Here is a 20,949-nt window from a genome sequence, read left to right as displayed (position 1 = left end):
GAGAGAGAGAGAGAGAGAGAGAGAGAGAGAGAGAGAGAGAGAGAGGGGGGGGAGTGAGAGAGAGAGAGAGAGAGAGAGAGAGAGAGAGAGAGAGAGAGAGAGAGAGAGAGAGAGAGACACGCACCTGCCCCCAGCGTGGTGGCGTCCGTGTACAGCTTGGAGCCATCCTGAGTGCCGCCGTCGGCGGAGTGGAACTGAGGAGTGAGGGAGAAGGTGTGCAGCGTACAGGACTCCAGGTAGGTGACGTTGGTCCTGCACACCAGCTCCCGGCACCGCGACTGTGGACGTGGAGAACACCTTAGTTTAGATGAGTAGTGTGGGGTCATGCAGGGCTGTGGTGTGGGGTCATGCAGGGCTGTGGTGTGGGGTCATGCAGGGCTGTTGTGTGGGGTAAGGCAGAGCTGTGGTGTAGGGTCATGCAGGGCTGTGGTGTGGGGTCACGCAGGGCTGTGGTGTGGGGTCATGCAGGGCTGTGGTGTGGGGTCATGCAGGGCTGTGGTATAGGGTCATGCAGGGCTGTGGTGTGGGGTAAGGCAGAGCTGTGGTGTGGGGTCATGCAGCACTGTGGTGTGTGGTCATCCTGGTCATCCATGTGTGTGTGGTGTGGTGTCATCCATGTGTGTGGTGTGGTATCATCCACATGTGTGGTGTTGTCATCCATGTGTGTGGTGTGGTATCATCCATGTGTGTGTGTGTGTGGTGTAGTGTCATCCATGTGTGTGTGTGTGGTCATCCATGTGTGTGTGTGGTGTGGTGTCATCCATGCGTGTGGTGTGGTGTCATCCAGAGGTACGGTGTGGGGGTCATCCATGTATGGGGTGTGGGGATATCACCCCCACACCTGTCATCATTACGTCCCACTATGCAAAGAAGTGACTTACCTCCGCCTAGTGATCTGGTCTCCTCATGTCACCCTGTCATGTTTTCATTTTCTTCATCATTCCTCTCTCATCACACTATGTCTACCATCCTCTACCTCCCAGTCATCTCTGACACAATCATATCCTACTGGTCCTTGTATATGTTGAAGTCAGGCATCTTTTTGCACCTCTTTGTGCGCACATCCATCACTTTGTGTGATGTTATTGTGGCACCACCTGCAAAAGACACGACTCCTCCTCGCTCCGGGGTCCGCGCCTCTCCCTACACACTCACCTCCGCTGAGATGTCGTTGTCGACGAGGATGACGTACTTGTACAGGTCGTCCGGCACTTGGGTCACAGTCCACCTCAGCTCCACCCACGTCTCCCCCACAGCCTCAGCCACAAACTCGATCACCCACCCGGAGGGTAAAGAGGGGTCGATGGGGGTGGTGGTGGTGGAGGCTGGGATGGTATGTGTGGTGGCCTCGGGTGTTGGCGTGTTCGTGGTCGGTGGAGTGGCCTCGGGTGTGGTAGGCTTGGTCGTTGGAGCGATCGTTGTGGTAGCTTCGCAAGGAAGGGAAAGAATATGTATTTGGAGGTTGGATGGTTCACGTTCTCCATCACTCTGCCTACCATGCTACTCCTTCACAACCGTGTTTCACCTAACTCTCCTCGTCACTCTAACTGCTTCAGTCATGTTTCACCTTACTCGTCACTCTAACTGCTTCAGTCATGTTTCACCTAACTCTCCTCGTCACTCTAGCTGCTTCAGTCATGTTTCACCTTACTCGTCACTCTAACTGCTTCAGTCATGTTTCACCTAACTCTCCTCGTCACTCTAGCTGCTTCAGTCATGTTTCACCTTACTCGTCACTCTAACTGCTTCAGTCATGTTTCACCTAACTCTCCTCGTCACTCTAACTGCTTCACAGTCGTGTTTTATTTCATCCTCCTCTTCACTCTAACTGCTTCAGTCATGTTTCACCTCACTCGTCACTCTAACTGCTTCACAGTCGTGTTTCACCTCATCCTCCTCTTCACTCTGCTTCACATCCATGTTTCACCTCACTCTGCTTGTCATTCTAATGTTTCACAAGAGTCTCACATCATTCAACTTGACATCCCACTATTATACAATTCCATTTAGCATCATTCAGCTTTCCATTCCCACTATCTCACAACTCGTTTCATCTCACGGCTACTGGCCTGAGTTTCACAGTCATGTTTCATTGCCAGACTCACATACGTGATACAGAAACTTGTGATTACTTTGAAGGCTTCCAAGGTCCCAGTGGCAGCGGCCAATGTTACCCATCTCATCGACGCCGATGATCTCCAGAGACCGGACGCAGCAGGAGGCACTGAAGGTGGCGCCGACGGGGTCTGTCGTGGACTCCACAAATCCGTCAAGAATCAAGCCTTCCTCGGGACGTGAGTACACCCGGTTCAGGCCTGAGGACGCACGTAGAACTAACTATCCCTCCCAAGGGCAGAGTCCCTTAACAAACAATCAGTGGTATCTGGCATCTAAGTGACTAGTGTCCTTTACTTTCACTTATATGTACAAGTTTCCCATGTGGGTTATCAATGTCATGTTCTGGGTCTTATGGGAGGTGAGTACCTGGGGTTGTTGACTTCCTGAAGGTGTTGAGTGTTGACCACCTGACATACCTGAGAGAGTGTCTTGTAGAGTGGCAGAGACGCTCCAGTCCCTCTGGCCGCAGGTGCCCTCCGTGTCATAGCCCGAGCAGTCTGGGTTGTCCGTGCTGATGCAGGTGGGAGGCGCTGTGTCTTGTTCCTGTGGCGAACACTCCATGTTGACTCTCATGCTCTCTACTGTCTCACACACTCGTGGTTCCTACCATCTCACACACTCGTGGTCCCTACCATCTCACACACTCAAGGCCTCAGCCATCTAGCACACTCAGTGTCTCTATCACCTCACACATTCGTGGCCTCAACCATCTAACACATCCATGGCCTCTGTTATCTAGCTCATGGGTGTGGCGACCGTTTTGGTTGTGTAATTTCTTGTCTGGTTATATGTAGTGTTTACTGTTTGGTTTACTGGACTGGTAGTACCATTTACATACCTAGTTATAACCCTTGTTACCTGACTTTCTTTTTTGATATCATAGACTTCAATCACATACAAAATCCCCTTTGGTGACAGACCATATCACTAATTATTAAAGATGTCTTAAGAGAGTAAAAAGGTAAAAGATAAAATAAGAAATATAGATTTTGAGTTTTACAAGATATGGAAAAATCTTGTTCATCAAAAAGAGCAGGTCTTGGCTGTTGTAGAACTAGAACCCACATCCCTGCAAATGTGAGAGCAGTACCCTGTACAAGGACAGAATCAGTGCCTTGTTAAAGCGTGTTAACAGCTCAAGGGAGAAGAATTTCTGGCATATGAAAAGTGCTGTTAGTTTCTTAGAGGTTCATAGATAACTCTCTCTCTCTCTCTCTCTCTCTCTCTCTCTCTCTCTCTCTCTCTCTCTGACCCTTTGAACATATGGCTCCAAAACCCAAAATAGCTTACAGATCACTGTTATTTGTTTACTGTCTCGAGTGGTATGCTTACAGACCCAGCAAAGGAGATAACAAGCTCGTGAGGGACTTTTGAAAGAGATAAGGTAGGACACTTGGTCTTAAGAGGCAATGACTCAATTACGTTACTGCTGTTCCACTGGGAAATCCTGTCCAAAACTGAGCCAACAGAGGCAGTTGTGACGAGAGACGAGATACAGATCGAGCAAGAGAAGATGGGAAGGATTTGAAAGAAGCGTAGGACTGATGAAGTGTTGAGTCGTCAGGTTATGAGTGAAGGTTGTTATCTGCTGAAGAGAGAAATTACTGATTAAAAGAAGACAAGAACGTCGGAGACAGGACAGAACCCCGAGGGACGCCACTGTTGAAAGAGGGAGATGTAGAGGTTGATCCAGTGATACATACGGACATAGACAGGCCAGAGAGGAAGCTGTGTAAGACAGAAGAGGATCAAGGACGAGTCAAAAGTGTTTAAGATCAGATCTCGTTGCTACACCCCGCTGGAAGCGTCCGAGATACCAAGAACTACAACATAGAATTCCCCCGAGTCGCAGGGACTCAAGTGAGACTGTGAGAGTACTGACGGTGTCGATGACGAGGTAGTGGGTGATGTAGGTGTTGACGTTGGTGCTGGAGATGAGGGAGGCGGCCGTGAAGGTGACGGTGCTGGTGGTACCTGGCGGGGCGTTGGACGGTACACGGAAATGTACCTCCACGTCTTCAGTGCCCAGGGACGGTATGGTGGACCTGGCCGAAGGGGCAACCCATACAGACGTTTTCAGTTTCGTGGATTAGAATGAATTTAAAAAACAAACATTTCATGAAATGAAAAGATACGAAATATAATGAAATTGTTTATAGATAACCCCCTTCTCTCTCTCTCTCTCTCTGACCTTTTGAACATATGGCTCCAAAACCCAAAAACACAGAGCAATTCCTTAGCTGAACTCTTCCCAAGTAAGAACACCACAAGTCTTCCTTCTACGTGGCGTCTAGCCGCCACAGAACTGACCCTGCCCGCCCGTGATCCCCTCCAGACACGTAACGTCCCTCGAGAGAACTCACGCCTTGGGCAACCAGGTGAAGATGTAGCCCTCTTCGTCGACGGCGGTGTACTCGAACTGAGCCTCAGGGCCGAAGTTATGGACCCGGAAGTAGGCCTTGGTGGACTGTCCGGGCTTGGCGTAGAGCACTGATTCCTCCACCAGCAGCTCCACCCGGCACTCCACCGCCAGAGTCATCGTTGGGAAAAGACGACTGAAAGGATTGCCTGCAGTGGGGGAGGAGGAGAAGCAATGATGCAACGACATAGACTCCATCATCATTGTCGCCAGTACGAGCTATAACGACGATGACAGATCATGTATGTGTGTATGTGTGGCACATCTACTGACGGTGGCTTACATGATCACCCCAGAGTGACCAGCAGGGAGGGAGGCATCACCCTGCAGGTGTCCCTCCATACCCTGTGTGACCATGATCAAACCACCGACACCAACATACTGGTCCACATATATGCTGGTGGTCGTGAAAAGCCATATGGATTGAGTATATTTTTGTGCTAGACGGGTACGTTGTTCATGCCTATTGTTCACATATATCTCCTATGTTACTGAAGTTTACAGCACCATATTTACTTATAAAGTGGGAACTCCAGCCTGATCCACCCCTCGAAAGTGGTTCCCACTCCACTTGAATTTGTCCCCATTTCTAAAGTAGGTTTCTAAAGTAGTTCCCACTCCACGTTGGGTTCTATCCACTTCTCTAAACCTCCATGTGAGGTTCCATCCACTCTAGTGATGTGGTTTCCACTCTACATGAAGTCATATCCACTCCACTGAAGTGGTTCCCACTCTACATATGGTCATATCCACTCCACCTGAGGCTCCATCCACTCACCATGGTATGCCTCGTGTTACATGAACACGGTGGGCCTCTCCCCGACCCCAGGTGTAACACACACAACCGCCTCCTTATATCATAACACTGTGAATATTGTCCTCCAGTGGTAATGCAGACATACTGCCCCTGTGGTCCTACACTCATACTGCCTCTGTGGTCCTACACATATACAACCCATCTGGCCCTACACACACACACACACACACACACACACTGCCCCTGTGGTACTACATACATACTCAAAGTTGCCTTCAAACTGACGTCCTGGATAGAGCCTGTGTTGTATGAGATCCATCTTAAACAATACATTTATGACCCCTGTACTGTATCTTGATAAGATATGAAACTCAATTCACGTTGATTTTATACATATGTTTATCATTACTATGAGGAACATACAAAGTTCAGGCCACTACCATCATCATACACAGAAATGGGGAAACAAATGACGATACATATAATTTTCCCTGCTGCTCACCTCATTCTGCTGAAAGAATGGATCCTGTTTCATGCATGTAATAAACCGTAGAATCAGCCCTGACTTCTTGCATACAAGTGCACTACCTTAAGGCAATACGACATGAAAAATCTCAAACTCGTATGGTAACAGATGTGAGAGGGATGTGAAAATACCCACAGACGCCCACACTCTGCTTCATAGTACGTATAAAGAAAATATGATGGACTGACCCTAATTTCAAAAACGTTCTTTAGTCTTTAAACCAACAAATGTGCACTCATATCCCTAGACCTGTAAGACCAGCACGTACAGAGACGATAAGCAAATGTGTCCACATACACTTACGAACAGATACACACAGTGTGAAGTAGGATGATAACTATAAACCCAGCCCTCCAGAGGGAGGTTGATGGACGAGATAACATCCACTAGTCATACCTGTCTGGATGAAGCCATCAATCTGTATGTAGAAGGGGACGCCAGGCAGGTCCTCCGACAGGATGTAGAAGAGGTCGTCCAACATGCCATGGTAGTTGACGTGGGAGAGCACCACTCCTTTCTGGAGGGGAAGGTCAAGAATGGTCAGGTCAAGGAGGAACACCAGCACAAAGGTCGTCAAGAGCAGCACCTGTGTATCCACCTGTCCAGGATCAGTCGAGGACAGAAGTCTTGAGACACGTATGATCGAAGCTCCGTCACTCCCTGTACCACATCAGGTAGAGACTGGGTGTTCCGTACAGCTTCGACCACACGGATGCCCCTGCTTGAGGCGTCCCAAGATTTCTGTCCAGGATTGTACCCACGACCACAGGACAAGTAGTTCTGTACTTGTGGAAGGCGTTCACCTCATCCCTCCTTTGTGTGGATTTTCGTACACGGAAGCCTTTGTGTACCTGATTTTATCACTTTACATAAACTCTGGGATGAAAGTGTATATAGGAATGTTTTGATGAGTGCCATAGTTTATGTGAGTGGCGGTCAAGGAGATGTAACACAACACTGCAGTGTATGGAGCAGTTGTGGTTGTAGATCAACGACCAGAAACGTCATAGTTCAAAACACGAGGAAACACAAGGCCAAGCCAGGAGACGCCCTGGATGGTGAGTAGCAACATCCAAGACTGGAAATATATCTTGTTTACCTGAGTGACAGCAGCATCGTCTTTAGCTTGCAAGTAAAAAAAGGATTGGAAGTCTCTCGATACATTTTTTGGAATATGTATTGATATGAAAAAGGAAATAGGATCAAATATTTGCCATTAGCCAGAGATAAGACAGTGTGGCAGCCAGGAGGTGGGCGTGGCAGCCGTGTGGTCAGTGTGATTCTGGGTTAGCGAACCAAGATGTTGGGGTGTCCAGAAGGCAGCAGTGTCCAGGAGGACCTGAGTTCAGATATATCAAGCGCCTCGCCCAGTATCATGTCGGTAAAAATCTGCTCAACTTCGAAGGTTCACTGGTGACCATTTACCATCAGTTGTGTGTGTGTGTGTGTGTGTGCAAATGTCTCATACGTTATATAAGTATCAAAAACCATCAAGTTTCAGAAGGCATATAGTTAGATGTTTCTTGACCCCTGTGGGAGCGAGGCACCACATTATGAGTATCTGGGATCTTGTCTCGCTCTCGTGGGTCATATGAGTGTTATGTAGAACCTCTGACTCTCGTATGACTCTTGTCTCCCATGTTTAACTTGTATTGACTCTGGAGTACGTGATGAGGTCAAGATGCCTATCTCATTCCGTTCCTTTGTCTCAGTTAACCCACTAAGGTCATATTGAGATCATTACTACAGTATTCTTCCACCTCTTTAACTCCTGTCTGTCACTGTCTTCTCACTCTGCTTGTGTCTAACGGACGATATGGCCCAGTGTTCAGCAGTGTCTCAAGACAGTGATCTGTGCCTGATGTTCGAGGACTGTTTCTCTCTCTCTGTCTGACCCTGACGGAGGGGTGTTGGAGGTACCTTTCCCACCAGCCGACCCTGATGGAGGGATGTTGGAGGTACCATCTCACCCGCCGACACTGATGGAGGAGTGTTGGAGATACCATCTCACCCACCGACTCTGATGGAGGAGTGTTGGAGATACCATCTCACCCACCGACTCTGACGGAGGAGAGTGTTGGAGATACCACCTCAACCACTGACCCTGATGGAGGAGATTGTTGGAGATACCACCTTAACCACCGACCCTGATGGAGGAGTGTTGGCGGTACCACCTCACCTACCGACTCTCACGGAGGAGAGTGCTGGAGATGTCACTTCACCCACCCACCCTGATGGAGGGTGTTGGAGATACCACCTCACCCACCGACCCTAACAGAGTGTTGGAGATAACACCTCACCCAATGACCCTGATGGAGGAAAGTGTTGGAGATATCCCCCCCTCACCCACCGACCCTGATGAAGGAGAGTGTTGGAGCTACCATCTCACCCACCGACCTTGACGGAGGGTAAGTGTTGGAGATACCACCCCTCACCCACCGACCTTGACGAAGGGTAGTGTTGGAGACCCCCTTCACCCACCGACCTTGATGGAGGGTAGTGTTGGAGATACCTTCCTCACCCATTGACTCAAAGCGCAACAGTCACTATGCGAGTCCCTGCCTCCCAGCAGGTAACGTCTGCACGAAATTAAAACGTAAATTTCTCTATAAACTTAATGGAACTTCAGGTCTTACTGTGTTGTAAGTGTCGATGTTTAGTATACAGGTGAACATCTGTGGATACCAAATCTCTTGCACTGATTACAAATCTATACATTATCCTCATTTGCACAATTATATATATATATATATATATATATATATATATATATATATATATATATATATATATATATATATATATATATATATATATATATATGCTTGAAGGAATAGTGGTTCCAACAATGTTATAGGGTTGTGCGGAGGAGGGTGGATGCATTGGAAATGAGATGTTTGAGGACATGAGTGAGGTGGTTTGATCGAGTAAGTAATGAAAGAGTAAGAGAGATGTGTGGTAATAAAAAGAGTGTGGTTGAGAGAGCAGAAGTGTGTTGAAATGGTTTGGTCACATGGAGAGAATGCGTGAAGAAAGATTGACAAAGAGGGTATATGTGTCAGAGGTGGAGGGGACGAGGAGAAGCTGGAGACCAAATTGGAGGTGGAAGGGTGGGATGAGAAAGATTTTGAGCAATCGGGGCCTGAACATGCAGGAGGGTGAAAGGCGTGCAAGGAATAGTGAACGGGGTTTGACGTGCTGTCAATGGATTGAACCAGAGCATGTGAAGCGTCTGGGGTAAACCATGGAAAGTTTTGTGGGGCCTGGATGTGGAAAGGGAGCTGTGGTTTCGGTGCCTTACACATGATAGCTAGAGACTGAGTGTGAACGAATATGGCCTTTTCTGTCTTTTCCTAGCGCTACGCGCGAGCTCGCGTGGGGGGGGGGGGGGGGGATGCTATTTCATGTGTGGCGGGGTAGCGACGAAATGGATGAAGGCAGCAAGTATGAATATGTACATGTGTATACATGTATATGTCTGTGTATGTATAGTTTGAAATGTATAGGTATGTATATGTGCGTGTGTGGACGTGTATGTATATACATGTGTATGTGGGCGGGTTGGGCCATTCTTTCGTCTGTTTCCTTGCGCTACCTCGCTAACGCGGGAGCAGAGGAGTGGAGTCGGGCCTGGTCAGAGTCTGTACATTGCTGACACCACTTTCACCTTCCCGAGGCAGCACAGCCAGAGTGACGCGTCTCACCTCATCCACGAACTCCATGGCTGTGACGATGTCCACCTGGCTCTCCAGGTAACCCACCAGCATCACCTCCACGTAGTACTGCTTCCCTGCGGACAGACAACACCTCCCTTAACCTCACGCTCTCTCTGGGGTAGTCGCATTATTAACAACCTGTTGATCAGTTTCTTAAATTGTCATTAACCCAAGACACCTTTCTCATGTCTAATGCATCTATGATTGTCTGACTTGAAATCCATAACTGGTCTTGTGTTGAGTTGGTGTTGAGATAATGATGATAATGATGATAATTATAACTATACCTTATGACCTTTCCTGCTGCATATGTCATCTGTGGTGTCTGAGACGTCCAATGAACATTAGCATTGGATGGTCTCATGTCTGTCTACACGTGTGTCTACCCAACACCCCATCAGCCTGGATGAGATATATTGTCCAAATAACCTTCGCAACGTCTCCATCTCCTGTCTTTGGAATGACTCCAATTTTCGATCAAAAACTGATGATGCATCTTTATTTATGGTGGTCATGTGAGGACTGTGGGAACTGACCTGAGATGCCCTGGTCAGATCAGAGGTCATCCAGGTTGGTATATAGTAACCTATGCTTGTCTTCTCCTCCTAACTTGACCTTAGATTCCTACGCTGGCTCAACTGTTTTGGAAATGATGAGATTAGATTGAGACAGATTTCTACTGCTTTAATCTTATCTACAGAACCCTTCTATATTTACCTACGCTTTGGCTACTAACACTCTGCTACAACCACAGTGGCATACACTGCTCCTACCACAGTGGCACACACTTCTGCCACAGTGGTACACACAGCTCCTACCTCAGTGACATACACTGCTCCTACCACAGTGGCACACACTGCTCCTATCACAGTGGCACACACTGCTCCTACCACAGTGGCACACACTACTCCTACCATAGTGGCACACACTGCTCCTACCACAGTGGCACACACTGCTCCTACCACAGTGGCACACAGTTCTGCCACAGTGGTACACACTGCTCCTACCACAGTACCACATTCTACTCTCTCTCACCTTGCACACCTTGGCGCATCTCTCGAGTTCCTCTGATCAACTCACCTATGAGAGGACGTCCGTAGCTCACCACGTAGCTAGGTCGGGGAGGCTGGAGTTCCAGCTCAGCGAAGCTCGCCAGGAAGCCGAGGGTGGAGGTGGCGCTGACTGACACGCTGTACTCGTTGCTGCCATCCATCTGACCCCCAAGAACGAAGACAACCGTTCAGCTACAACATTAACAACGTGAGGCTAATGTCATTCTGTCTTTCAGTGAACTGTGTTACACAAGCACACCATCACTGGCTGTGAACTATGTGGCTCAGCAGATGATGAATTTGTTCGCCCTTCTTTAGCACTTCTGTTCCATGTTCACTTGGCTTTATATGAACCAGAGATTACTAAAACCCAGATCATTATCATTATCTACCTTCTGTATCTCAACGGAGTTCGTACTGTAGCACTGCTCTCGCGTTTCCCGCGTCATTGCTCCCATGTTCTTTCCAGACTCAGACAAAGTCAAGACAAGTGATGATAGTTGTGAGCGACTGACTCATGTTGAGTTGTAGGTGGCTAACGACGGTGATGTGAGCACCTCAGACTACGTACAGCACTATCATACAACAAGGATCATATCTGAAGACGTTGGTCGCTTCGTTTTCTTAAATGTCTTAAGAGAATCTGTCTGTGTATGCGAGGCAGGGTCACACATCACGCCCTCCACACCACGACCTCAGGGTGCGCAGATGACCCCATCAAGACGCCTCTCAGAACGTGTGTCTCTCCTCACAGATCCTCACCCTGACTCTTCCTCTCCACATCTCCCGACTCACCTCATGTGTATCGACATAGGAACACACTAGCACTACACATCACTCCTCCTCACATCACTCCAGCCCAGGTCTCGGTCTTGCATTCATCAAGTACTTCTCTGTGTTGGATCTTCCTGGGATTTCCCCAGTGCCGGATCATACCCACACTTCCAGGTCCATTTCAGCCACCTGTCTTCCTCACATTCTCGTGGTAGTAGAGTCACCAGTCCAGGTTCTAGGTGTGTCAAAACAGCTGTGGTTCCCATAACCCACAAACGCACGCCTACTTTGCTACACTCCTACTGCTGTCACAGTGCCAAACGTCTTTACCCAAACAGTGTCACACTTCTGTTATACACGCTCCTACCCTTTCCAACTCCCTCGCCTCCCACTACCGTTATCTGTAGCTCTGTTACCGCATCATGAGCATACAGCAACATCCTGCCATGTCCATTTTGCATCATCACACTCTCCAGATGTTCTCCCTACACCGTGTGAGGCATTACTATTCCCTCTCATTACTTCTTCGTTGCTCTTCGGGAAATTTCCCTTTAATCGTAGTCTGTAAAGGTACGTAATGTTACATTAGGACCCACGGATTCATTTGAGAGAGAGAGAGAGAGAGAGAGAGAGAGAGAGAGAGAGAGAGAGAGAGAGAGAGAGAGAGAGAGGAGAGAGAGAGAGAGAGAGAGAGAGAGAGAGAGAGAGAGAGAGAGAGAGAGAGAGAGAGAGAGAGAGAGAGAGAGAGAGAGAGAGAGAGAGAGAGAGAGAGAGAGAGAGAGAGAGAGAGAGAGAGAGAGAGAGAGAGAGAGAGAGAGAGAGAGAGAGAGAGAGAGAGAGAGAGAGAGAGAGAGAGAGAGAGAGAGAGAGAGAGAGAGAGAGAGAGAGAGAGAGAGAGAGAGAGAGAGAGAGAGAGAGAGAGAGAGAGAGAGAGAGAGAGAGAGAGAGAGAGAGAGAGAGAGAGAGAGAGAGAGAGAGAGAGAGAGAGAGAGAGAGAGAGAGAGAGAGAGAGAGAGAGAGAGAGAGAGAGAGAGAGAGAGAGAGAGAGAGAGAGAGAGAGAGAGAGAGAGAGAGAGAGAGAGAGAGAGAGAGAGAGAGAGAGAGAGAGAGAGAGAGAGAGAGAGAGAGAGAGAGAGAGAGAGAGAGAGAGAGAGAGAGAGAGAGAGAGGCTTACCTCTAAGGCCCACTCGCCGAGCCTAGGGCTGGTGAAGGCGATGACCTTGAGCGAGTCCGTGTGGGAGATGACCTCCACGTTGCTGGTCGCGTTCAGTGCTGCCTCGTCCATCAGGTCATACCACTTACCTGCCACACAACTTACTGTCAGGCGTTTCTTATGGGAAACTACGACAAAAAACAAAATCACACGAGGCAATTGGAAGGTATATGACACTTCAATATATATATATATATATATATATATATATATATATATATATATATATATATATATATATATATATATATATATATATATATATATATATATATATATATATTTACTTTGTCGCTGTCTCCCGCGTTAGCGAGGTAGCGCAAGGAAACAGACGAAAGAATGGCCCAACCCACCCAAATTCACATGTACATACATACACGTCCACACATGCAAATATACATACCTATACATCTCAACGTATACATATATATACACACACAGACATATACATATATACACATGTACATGATTCATACTGTCTGCCTTTATTCATTTCCGTCGCCACCCCGCCACACATGAAATAACAACCCCCTACCCCCGCATGTGCGCGAGGTAGCGCTAGGAAAAGACAACAAAGGCCACATTCGTTCACACTCAGTCTCTAGCTGTCATGTAATAATGCACCGAAACCACAGCTCCCTTTCCACATTCAGGCCCCACACAACTTTCCATGGTTTACCCCAGACGCTTCACATGCCCTGGTTCATTCCATTGACAGCACGTCGACCCCGGTATACCACATCGTTCCAATTCACTCTATTCCTTGCACGCCTTTCACCCTCCTGCGTGTTCGGGCCCCGATCACTCAAAATCTTTTTCACTCCATCTTTCCACCTCCAATTTGGTCTCCCACTTCTTGTTCCCTCCACTTCTGACACATATATCCTCTTGGTCAATCTTTCCTCACTCATTCTCTCCATGTGACCAAACCAATTCAAAACACCCTCTTCTGCTCTCTTAACCACACCCTTTTTATCACCACACATCTCTCTTACCCTATTATTACTTACTCGATCAAACCACCTCACACCACATATTGTCCTCAAACATCTCATTTCCAGCACTCCACCCTCTTCCGCACAACTCTATCTATACCCCACGCCTCGCAACCATATAACATTGCTTGGAACCACTATTCCTTCAAACATACCCATTTTTGCTTTCCGAGATAATGTTCTCGATAGAAAGAATACTACCCACGTATCCCCTGCGTGTCGCAGAAGGCGACGAAGAAAGGCTGGACCGAGAGCGTTGATAATCCTCCCCTCCTGTATTGCTTTTCTAAGAGAACACACACAGACCCTCACAGACACACACACAACAAAACACACACACACTCACATACACATACGCACACACTACTAAACATACACACACACACACACACATACACTACAAAACACACACACACACACAGACACACACAGACACACACAGACACACACACACACACACACGTCTACAAAACTAACACACACACACACAGACACACACAGACACACACACACACACACACACACGCCTCACCCTTTTCATCTGTGAGTGTAGCGCCGGTGATGGTTCCCGTGATGACTATACTGAAGTCGATAATGGAGTCATCGATGGGGAAGTTGACCTCGTGATGACCCGTGACCCCGTCCCTGGCCCTGATCCCCACCTGGTGAGGCCAGAGGTTGTTAGAACATAGCACATAAGGTCACCATGTATCCTCACCTTCCTGTATTACACACAGACACGACACTCTACTACCAGAGCTTTGGTCACGTCTGCTGGAGCGAACTCCCTCAACCCAGCGGTGTATTATATGAGGCACCATCACATTCGTCATGGCTTACACAGGTGATGCTGCGTCTCTCACCGGGTGACAGATGAATGAGTTGATGGCCTCATAATTTTCTGCTGGAGGCGAAGGATATCAGCTCCAGTAACATGACTGTAAACACTGACACAGAGATGCCTACTGTCCTTCCCTCAACACAGAGATCCTACTGTCCCTCCCTCAACACAGAGATCCTACTGTCCCTCCCTCAACACAGAGATCCTACTGTCCCTCCCTCAACACAGAGATCCTACTGTCCCTCCCTCAACACAGAGATCCTACTGTCTCTCCCTCAACACAGAGATCCTACTGTCTCTCCCTCAACACAGAGATCCTACTGTCCCTCCCTCAACACAGAGATCCTACTGTCCCTCCCTCAACACAGAGATCCTACTGTCTCTCCCTCATCACAGAGATCCTACTCTCCCTCCCTCAACAAAGAGACCCCACTCTCCCTCCCTCAACAAAGAGACCCCACTCTCCCTCCCTCAACACAGAGACCCCCACAGTCCCTCCCTCAACACAGAGACCCCCACAGTCCCTCCCTCATCACAGAGACCCCACTCTCCCTCCCTCAGCACCCACCTTGCTCTCCTCCACGCCCGTCTCCAGGATGCCCACGATGTCGTCAATGTCGAACTTGTCGATCTCGATGAACTGTCCGCCGGAGATGGCGGCCAGCTTCTTGAGTTCGTCAGTGCCCGAGACGGTGTAGCCCGGGCACGCGCGGCCCTGCTTGTCGTAGCCGTTGTCGTAACTGTAGATGATGCTCACCTGAAAGATCGTGAGTTCGCAGACATTAAGACATGAAGCTGGTTGTCTCGTTACGTCATAACACATCAGTAGCTCAAGAACCCTTCAGCACGAAAGGCGCGCCACCATGTAGCTTAGCTACTGAAAGGGACTTGTACAGGATCCATGCCACTCACTCAGGAGAGAGGTAGCGGTGTGGAAGCACAAATGAACAGAAAGGTGAATGTATAAGGAAGTAGTGACATGAAATAGGGAGCTTAAAATCACTTACAATCCTGCAAGAACTTGGTAGACCGTCGAGGACTGGAACAGTGGTGGTATGGGTCAGACAAGAACTGACAGTGGAAGATATTGCCACTTCTACAGTGGAGGACCGTTGAGAACAAGTCAACCATCCACTGTTTCCCTTCTCACATCAACGATAATCATCTAGACCATAACAAATGACGCATCAAATCTGCCATCTTAACCCTAGGAGTAATAACTCCTGACGACTCCTAACTTGTAACTCAGGTTAAGGCGTTTGCATTGCCCCTAAACACCTCCGTGAAATCCTGCAGACATGGCTAGGTCCCTTGTCTTCCCCGCCTCACTCATCCCAGCTCACACTGACCAGCTGGCTTCCCCCGTGCTACAGGCTGCTAACCTTAGTTACAGGACGCTGTGAAGAGGAAGATACTGTGTGGTTATGGACGAACTCCGAGGGCACAGGACCTAACCTTAGAGTGCTTGGAGGAGGCCAGTGCCATGACGCCCTCCATGATCTCAGCATCGTTGGCTCCGGCGTCAGTGAAGCAGTAGACGTTGGAGTAGTCTGGGGTGTTGATGAGCGCCAGCTGGAGGCCGTGCCAGAACTTCTCCTCCAGGCAGCAGCAGCCGGCGTCCAGTTCGAGGTCCTCGAGAACCTGTAGGAACTCAGTGGCATTTGTGGTCTTGGTGACGGGGCCGAAGTCTGTCAAGGGGCAGGAGTAATACAGGTATCAGCTTGGTTACTGTGAGATTAACATTTGTTTCCCTCTCTCTCTCTTGACACCTCAAACATATGCAACAGTATTCGGGAAACTTTGCTATTTGTCTGTATTCATTATGATGTCTAGATGCATGGTAGGGCAGGCCATACAGAGTCTACCTCACTCTAAGCTTCTACTTCATCCTTTTGTTTCCACTTAAGACTAAATCCCTCTTGCCTCCGTCGCTGGCAATCATTCTGTCACTTTCCTCTCATCTCTTCCATCCACATGCTCATACCACAACAACACTGCCTCCTTCATCAACTTCAGGACATCTTGAGTAAAGTTGGTACGTTCATTACACATTAGAGGACCTATCGTAATTTGTACGTCGACCTGTCTCTTGAAACAATGACCAGATCTTACGTCAAACATCTGGCGTCTCTCTTTCTTTGACTTGCTTTCTCTCAGTTCAGTTCGTTGAGAAAGTTTGCAAGCGTATTGACCAGGGTTCCCAGACAAAGACGGGCAGCAGGTGTACACATGAGGGACCCCAAGCGGGACAAAGACAGCTGAGCAACTCGCTAAACCATCGAGAAAGCCATCAACTAAGTCACTCACCAAAGCACACCCTAAGTCACCAAATAAGCCACCCACTGTCATCCACTGAGGCAACCATTCATCCACTCACAAAGGGATCTACTAAGACACCCATTAAGCCACTCACCAAGGCACCCATTAGATAACGAAGCAAGCCACCCACTGAGGCACCCACCACCTAAGCCACCCATTAAGGCTCGAAGCAAGCCACCCACTGAGGCACCCACTAAGGCACCCACCACCTAAGCCACCCATTAAGGCTCGAAGCAAGCCACCTACTGAGGCACCCACTACTCCACCCAATAGGGAAGACAGAGACAACAAGACAGTTTAAGAAGGGACCTCATCATCGTATACGAACAAGGACACTCACTCGGGTCTCCAAATGGGACGAAAACAAAGAGCTCAGGATGGGTTTTCTCGACAATGAGTTTGGCCTCCTCCTTCACCGCGTTGATCTCCTGGGCCATGGAGAGCGTCTTGTCGATGACAATAGAGAGGGCGGATCCACGGTACAGATCCAGCAGGTTCAGGAAGTGATCATCGCCGACAGCGTCTCTCAGGGTGGAGATGTAGCTCTCGCTGGCCTGTCGAAGTAGCAGAAGGGGGTAAACCTCACCTCACTAGCCCTCTTGGTCCTCTAGTGATGGTCTGGTCATAATCAGATTCAAATTACGACTAAACTCTTGTGGAAAATGAGTTCAGACTGAAGGATACAGACTTGAACGCACCCACCAGCCGATGAGGTGGATGGGTGATGGTGTCGGGGGTACGGGGAGACAGCGGAGGGGGAGTGGAGAAAAGCAACGGTGGGGAGACTAACCTTGGTGGCCAGGTCGACTGCCTGCTGGTGGGGAGACTAACCTTTGTGGCCAGGTCGACTGCCTGCTGGTGGGGAGACTAACCTTGGTGGCCAGGTCGACTGCCTGCTGGTGGGGAGACTAGCCTCGGTGGCCAGGTCGACTGCCTGCTGGTGGGGAGACTAACCTTTGGTGGCCAGGTCGACTGCCTGCTGGTGGGGAGACTAACCTTGATGGCCAGGTCGACTGCCTGCTGGTGGAGATGGTGGTGAGGGGAGAAGCAGGGTGAGGTAGTCTCCTTGTTGATGCCACCGGTGGCCTCCGTCATGACCGAGGTGTCCATAGACCCGCCGTGGCTACACTTGCCTGACGAAGGGAACGTCGTACTTATGAACTGGGGGTCATGTTGGGTCGCAGTCAACCTTGTGTTTGTGAAACAAGTATATATAGTGTGTGTGTGTGTGTGTGTGTGTGTGTGTGTGTGATACATATGTTAGCCGACGAAAACAGACTAGATTTTTATCATTTTTGTTTTATGAAGAATTCTTTCTTTGAGATAAATAATCTATCATTATATCTAAGCCCAGGACCCTTTGATGCGGCTCTCATAGCTTCCAGGCTGCGCTGCAACCAGAAGCAGGGAAATTATGGACTCCTCCGGAGCGAGAAGTCCCCCGGCGTGACTGTATTGTCTGTCGTCAAATAACGATGATACGAGCGTGAGTCAGGCGCTGTTAGGTGAAGACAAACGGAGAACACGAGTGAGGACAGGTTGACGAAGAGGATATGTGTGGCTGAAGTAGAGGGAACAAGGAGACGCGGGAGGCTGAAGTAGAGGGAACAAGGAGACGCGGGAGGCAGAAGTAGAGGGAATAAGGAAAAGCGGGAGGCAGAAGTGGAGTTAGCAAGAAGAAGCGGGAGGCAGAAGTAGAGGCAACAAGGAGATGCGGGAGGCAGAAGTGGAGGGAGTAAGGAGAAGCGGGAGGCAGATGTGGAGGCAACAAGGAGACGCGGGAGGCAGAAGTGGAGGGAATAAGGGAAAGTGTGTGGCTGAAGTAGAGGGAACAAGGAGACGCGGGAGGCTGAAGTAGAGGGAACAAGGAGACGCGGGAGGCTGAAGTGGAGGGAGCAAGGAGAAGCGGGAGGCAGAAGTAGAGGGAGCAAGGAGAAGCGGGAGGCAGAAGTGGAGGGAACAAGGAGACGCGGGAGGCAGAAGTGGAGTTAGCAAGGAGAAGCGAGAGGCAGAAGTGGAGTTAGCAAGGAGAAGCGAGAGGCTGAAGTAGAGGGAACAAGGAGAAGCGGGAGGCTGAAGTAGAGGGAACAAGGAGAAGCGGGAGGCAGAAGTGGAGGGAACAAGGAGACGCGGGAGGCAGAAGTGGAGTTAGCAAGGAGAAGCGAGAGGTAGATGTGGAGGGAATAAGGAGAAGCGGGAGGCAGATGTGGAGGGAATAAGGAGAAACGGGAGGGAGAAGTGGAGGGAACAAGGAGAAGCGGGAGGCAGAAGTGGAGGGAACAAGGAGATGCGGGAGGCAGAAGTAGAGGGAGCAAGGAGAAGCGGGAGGCAGAAGTGGAGTTAGCAAGAAGAAGCGGGAGGCAGAAGTGGAGTTAGCAAGAAGAAGCGGGAGGCAGAAGTGGAGGGAGTAAGGAGAAGCGGGAGGCAGAAGTGGAGTTAGCAAGAAGAAGCGGGAGGCAGAAGTGGAGTTAGCAAGAAGAAGCGGGAGGCAGAAGTGGAGGGAGTAAGGAGAAGCGGGAGGGAGAAGTGGAGGGAACAAGGAGATGCGGGAGGCAGAAGTAGAGGGAATAAGGAAAAGCGGGAGGCAGAAGTGGAGGGAATAAGGAGAAGCGGGAGGCAGAAGTAGAGGGAGCAAGGAGAAGCGGGAGGCAGAAGTGGAGTTAGCAAGAAGAAGCGGGAGGCAGAAGTAGAGGGAGCAAGGAGAAGCGGGAGGCAGAAGTGGAGTTAGCAAGAAGAAGCGGGAGGCAGAAGTGGAGGGAGTAAGGAGAAGCGGGAGGCAGAAGTGGAGGGAATAAGGAGAAGCGGGAGGCAGAAGTAGAGGAAGCAAGGAGAAGCCGGAGGCAGAAGTGGAGGGAACAAGGAGAAGCAGGAGACCAAATTGGAGATGAAAAGATGGAGCGAAAAATATGTTGAATGATCGGGGACTGAACATGCAGGAGGGTGGAAGGCATGCACGGATAAGAGTGAATTTAAGCTATGTGGCATGCAGGGAGCGACGTGCTGTCAATAAACTGAACCAGGGCATGTGAAGCAGACGGAAGAAACCATGGAAAAGTCTATGGGGCGTGGCAGTGGATAGGGAGCTGTGATTTAGGTGCATCACACATGACAGCTGGAGACTGAGTGCGAGTGAATGAGGTTTTTCTATGTCTGTTCCGGGCGCTACCTCGCTAACGCGGGAAAGGGCGACTAAGTATATACATTATAAGGTGTTACCAGACTCCGCCCGCAAAAGGTTACATAGCGAGATAAGAGTCACCTTTTGGAATGAGACTGTATCATCGGCAGTACATCTCATCAAAATAACTTCTCACTCCAAAGAAGGCTACAGTTCCCTGCTACTGGAAGTAGCGTACCCTCGGGCAGCTGGAGCCTTTAGAAAGGTCCTAGGTAACACCAGGACTCAAAAAACTGGTCCTGGGGTAATAATATATAAATACATATCACATCATAATTTCCTAGTTTAAGAAAGAATATATTCAAGCAACGTATGTTCGAGCCACCACCGGATAAGACCGTCATTACTGTAACCAGTGAACCTCAGAAGGTGTGGACAGACCGACCTGCTCCTACAGGCTTGGGCACGAGGAGGGAGTCGGCGCCCAGGGCCGTGTACTCGTAGTAGCCGCTGCTCAGCTTGCTGCCCGGGATCACGTTGTTGCTGCAGGAACCCTGTGGATCGTCCGGGGAGATACAGACTCTCGCTTGTGGTATCATGTGATCCTTGTGTACCTCTCTCTTTCTCTCTCTCTCTCTCTCTCTCTCTCTCTCTCTCTCTCTCTCTCTATCTATCTATCTATCTATCTATATATATATATATATATATATATATATATATATTTTTTTTTTTTTTTTTTTTTTTTTTTTTATACTTTGTCGCTGTCTCCCGCGTTTGCGAGGTAGCGCAAGGAAACAGACGAAAGAAATGGCCCAACCCCCCCCCCCCCCATACACATGTACATACACACGTCCACACACGCAAATATACATACCTACACAGCTTTCCATGGTTTACCCCAGACAATTCACATGCCTTGATTCACTCCACTGACAGCACGTCAACCCCTGTATACCACATCGCTCCAATTCACTCTATTCCTTGCACGCCTTTCACCCTCCTGTATGTTCAGGCCCCGATCACACAAAATCTTTTTCACTCCATCTTTCCACCTCCAATTTGGTCTCCCTCTTCTCCTCGTTCCCTCCACCTCCGACACAT

The 20,949-nt window shown here is 49.1% G+C and overlaps 1 protein-coding gene across 1 annotated transcript in view; it reads right to left on the bottom strand.

Annotated features, from left to right (window-relative positions):
* LOC139760164 (uncharacterized) overlaps window positions 1-20,949 on the bottom strand; it is a 78,486-nt gene that overhangs the window by 28,292 nt on the left and 29,245 nt on the right. Inside the window, exons 6-21 of the mRNA XM_071683076.1 lie at window positions 20,294-20,402; window positions 17,727-17,863; window positions 17,071-17,284; window positions 15,867-16,099; window positions 14,980-15,168; window positions 14,103-14,232; window positions 12,537-12,664; window positions 10,617-10,749; window positions 9,525-9,610; window positions 6,217-6,337; window positions 4,482-4,686; window positions 4,001-4,163; window positions 2,535-2,661; window positions 2,133-2,315; window positions 1,156-1,427; window positions 125-278 (exon numbers count right to left, since the gene is read on the bottom strand). Coding sequence (XP_071539177.1) covers window positions 125-278; window positions 1,156-1,427; window positions 2,133-2,315; window positions 2,535-2,661; window positions 4,001-4,163; window positions 4,482-4,686; window positions 6,217-6,337; window positions 9,525-9,610; window positions 10,617-10,749; window positions 12,537-12,664; window positions 14,103-14,232; window positions 14,980-15,168; window positions 15,867-16,099; window positions 17,071-17,284; window positions 17,727-17,863; window positions 20,294-20,402 — 2,584 coding nt within the window. The remainder of the gene's footprint in view (window positions 1-124; window positions 279-1,155; window positions 1,428-2,132; window positions 2,316-2,534; window positions 2,662-4,000; window positions 4,164-4,481; window positions 4,687-6,216; window positions 6,338-9,524; window positions 9,611-10,616; window positions 10,750-12,536; window positions 12,665-14,102; window positions 14,233-14,979; window positions 15,169-15,866; window positions 16,100-17,070; window positions 17,285-17,726; window positions 17,864-20,293; window positions 20,403-20,949) is intronic.

The sequence above is a fragment of the Panulirus ornatus genome, chromosome 35, assembly GCF_036320965.1.
Source record: "Panulirus ornatus isolate Po-2019 chromosome 35, ASM3632096v1, whole genome shotgun sequence".
NCBI classification, from domain to species: Eukaryota; Metazoa; Arthropoda; class Malacostraca; order Decapoda; family Palinuridae; genus Panulirus; species Panulirus ornatus.
Note: the sequence above shows the minus strand (reverse complement) of the source record. Positions and strands in the feature narration are given on the sequence as shown.